The 3532-nt window shown below is 34.7% G+C and overlaps 1 protein-coding gene across 1 annotated transcript in view; it reads left to right on the top strand.

Annotated features, from left to right (window-relative positions):
- Window positions 1-3532, top strand: part of SLC5A7 (solute carrier family 5 (sodium/choline cotransporter), member 7) — a 38342-nt gene that overhangs the window by 17937 nt on the left and 16873 nt on the right. Inside the window, exon 4 of the mRNA XM_006759085.2 lies at window positions 588-736. Within this exon, the coding sequence (XP_006759148.1) occupies window positions 588-736 (149 nt within the window). The remainder of the gene's footprint in view (window positions 1-587; window positions 737-3532) is intronic.

Here is a 3532-nt window from a genome sequence, read left to right as displayed (position 1 = left end):
ATTTCTTTTTTTTTTAAATCTGGGCCAGCTTTAGCTCTGAGGCTCCAGCTCTTAGGCCTCCACTGCTGAAAGTAGGTATCTGGTTTGTTTTGATTCTGTTTGAAACTCTGTATCAACTCCAGCTGTAAGATCCCAGCTCGATCTGAAAGAAGGTTTCTGGGTTTTTTTTTAGCTTCTATATTTGTTAAAATGTTTCAAACTGTAGGCTCAGAGGCCTACAAGGCAGGCGGGAAACGTTGGAGTCCTCTGTCACTGAAGCAAGCAAGCCTCATGTTAGTTTCAAGCTGCCTGGCTGCCGGCCGCCATCTTGGCTGACAGTTAATTTGCATATTTTGCTGATTAGCCAATGGGAAGGGTAGCGGTCGTACGCCAATTACCATGTTTCTCTTTTATTAGATAGGATATGCATAATCAATTTACTGAGATTTAAATTTTCCAATATGAAAACTAACTTTAGCTTTCACACTTCATATGACACTGGGAAAAACATCTGCTGCTATCACTGAACATTCAATATATTTTTATACAAAAATCTGAATTTACTTTAGTTCCTTGATTAGAGCCTTCTCTTGTTTGTGTTCTTCCAGGAGCCACTATCAGTGTGATTATTGACGTCGATGTTCATGCTTCTGTCATTGTTTCTGCACTCATTGCCATTCTGTACACCCTGGTGGGTGGTCTCTATTCTGTGGCCTACACAGACGTTGTACAGCTCTTTTGTATTTTCATAGGACTGGTAAGTGGGGTCATTCACGGATATTCTCTCTCTCTCTCCCTCAACTTATTCCCTCCCTCCCTTCCTTTCGCCCTCCCTTCTTCCCTTATTTCTTTCTTTTCTTTCCTACCTTCCTTCCTTCTTTTTCTTTTGTAAAATAAAATGTGGAATTTTATACTAACTCAGAAAAATTTAATAGAAATGTTATTTTTCATCTTGGGTAATACGTAGTAAATCACTTACCATTAAATGTTGTCTCTTTAAATTTAATTAAATGAAAAAATCTAGTTGTTTTGTTAGATTTTGCCAGAAATGTGTGCCCTCAGTTTACTTTTTAGAAAGGTCAAAGTCTTCCTTTCCTTCAAGGCTACATCTGATGGAAGCTTATGTGTGACCTTCCTTTAAGTTTGAAGGCAACACACTTTCCTCAACCTGAAAATTTAAACCTTGATGCTAACCTGTATGAGTCTCTTATCCTCCCCTTTTATTAGTGTCAGTTAATCTATAAACTCCTCATAGGGCATAGAAATTTTCTTCTTGGGAATACTGTGGGTTTCAATATTAGTCATGACTATTTGTGGTCTAAACATGAAGAAAAGGCTTAATTATTATGTAAGGCACTAAAAATATTTATTATGTATTGCATATACATCCTAGGTTAAATTAAGTGATATATTTGTGCTTTATTAAATAAAACGTACTATATAATTATGAGATATGAATATTATTAATATTACATTAAAAGCACTTTTGTTTGTTATAAACACATTTTAGTCAATGTTCAACCTGTGCAAACTAAAATCTTAAAATGTGACCATTGTGCCTTGGCCTGTGTGGTTCAGTAGTTAGAGTGTCAGCCCATGCACCAAAGGGTTGCTGGTTCAATTCCAGGTCTAGGGCAGGTATCTGGGTTGCAAGTTCAGTCCCCAGCCTTGGTCTGGGAAAGTGCTGTAGGCAACCAATTGATGCGTCTCTCTCACATTGATGTTTCTCTCTCTCCCTCTCCATCACTCCTTTCCACTCTCTTTAAAAATAAATAAAAAATATCCTTGGGTGAGAATTAACAAAAATTTAAAAAATTTGATTATTGTAATTGTACATTTAATAATATCCACTACCTAAGACATACTGAAGTATACAGTAAATTGAATATGCACTCTGTGCTGGTGGCTGTGATGATTCGTGCATGTACATGACCTCAGGTGTGTATCCTACAAGAGCAGCACCCTTGTGCAAAGGCCATGGACAGTGAGCTAAGACTGCTGATCATGAATCATTTCCCGTGGGTGATCTAAGCACCCTTGTTTCTCCTTGATGGTTTTTTTTTTTTAATATCCTGAAAAGCTTTTGACTCTATTAGTGTTTATACTAGATCCTTAAAAAGGAAAAATGAAGAATGAATTTTATACTCATATCTGGTTCTTTTGTTCTTTACTTTCTTGCATCTCTAATATACAAGAAGAACATTTAAAAAGAATGAATTACAGTTATAATTATAGTTTAGCCATTAATTTACATAATTATAATATTTAACAATGATTACAATATTTTCTCTTTATCTTCTAGACATTTAACTTGCATTTCCAAGAATTTTACACACTTATATTTTAGTTAAATTAAAAAAAAAATTAACTAGCTCAAGGATTTCTACATTTTTATTTGTAAATATCCAAAAGCAAGTGACAGTGCTGAGATTCTGAGTTTTCTTAGCATCATCATAAACCTCCAGAAATACAGCTCCCTTATGAATGTTAGAGATGAGTTTAGTTTGGCATATGACAGCTCTCATAAAAGATGTACTTGGTATTCTAATGAACACATCTCCAGGGATGAAATTATTTATTTACGATGTATTGCTTTGTATAAGACCAGAACTTAAAATACATAAGTGCATAGAATAAATGTGCTAGTAAAACCATGCAGGGCAAATATATGTAAGGATGCGTTTTAGAGTGGGCTTCTGCTACAAACTGTATCTAATTGGTAAGGAATCAAGTTCTGTTTGTAACTATGTCAGACCTTATTAAATTAATGGAATAAAAGGCCAAATACAGATTCTTCTTTAAGCTTCAAAGTGCTATACATATATAATTAATCAACTTACAGCATAAACCATCTCCTCTTTTCAGAATCTTTAATTCTGTTGATTTTATCATCACCCTACAACTGTAAACTTGAGGTTCATATGTTAGTTATTTTTCCTTCTGACTTCTTTCTTCTTATTGTAATTGATGACTATTGAATCTTTCTTTATAATTCTTTTTTGTAACAATATCTTTCATTTCCATTATCATTACTCACCTTCAGGGCTTTATATGGGTTATATCAGTGCCACCTTATTACTCTTCCTGACTCCTACCTTTTTGTAAACTCACTGATCATATTTATGATAAGAAAATGAAGAAGACATTTTACTAAAATATTTTTTAAATCCAGAAGGAATTCCTCTAGCTTCTAGTTGTAACAAAACAAAATATAAATCTCTTAGCTTACAATTCAAGGTTCTCTCCATATATCTATCTCTATGTATCCCATTTCCCTAAGCCACCATCATTCAAGCAAAGCGCATAACCCAACAGTGTGTACATGCACTCATGTACACATGCACATGTATGTGTGCGTGTGCGCGCACACACACACACACACACACACACTATATTCTGCTGTTTACCTTGCTCCAAATAGACCACCTGTCCCTTAACTTGCTTCATCTTCTACAAATCATGTACTGGGATCATGCATGAAGACTTGTTTCATCCACCAATTTCTCAATCAAATCTTTCCTTGTCACTTTAATGAAGGTTATCTTTTTCTAAT

The sequence above is a fragment of the Myotis davidii genome, unplaced genomic scaffold (genome assembly GCF_000327345.1).
Source record: "Myotis davidii unplaced genomic scaffold, ASM32734v1 scaffold416, whole genome shotgun sequence".
NCBI lineage: Eukaryota > Metazoa > Chordata > Mammalia > Chiroptera > Vespertilionidae > Myotis > Myotis davidii.
The sequence above is the reverse complement of the archived record's forward strand: the minus strand, read 5'-3'. Positions and strand labels throughout refer to the sequence as shown.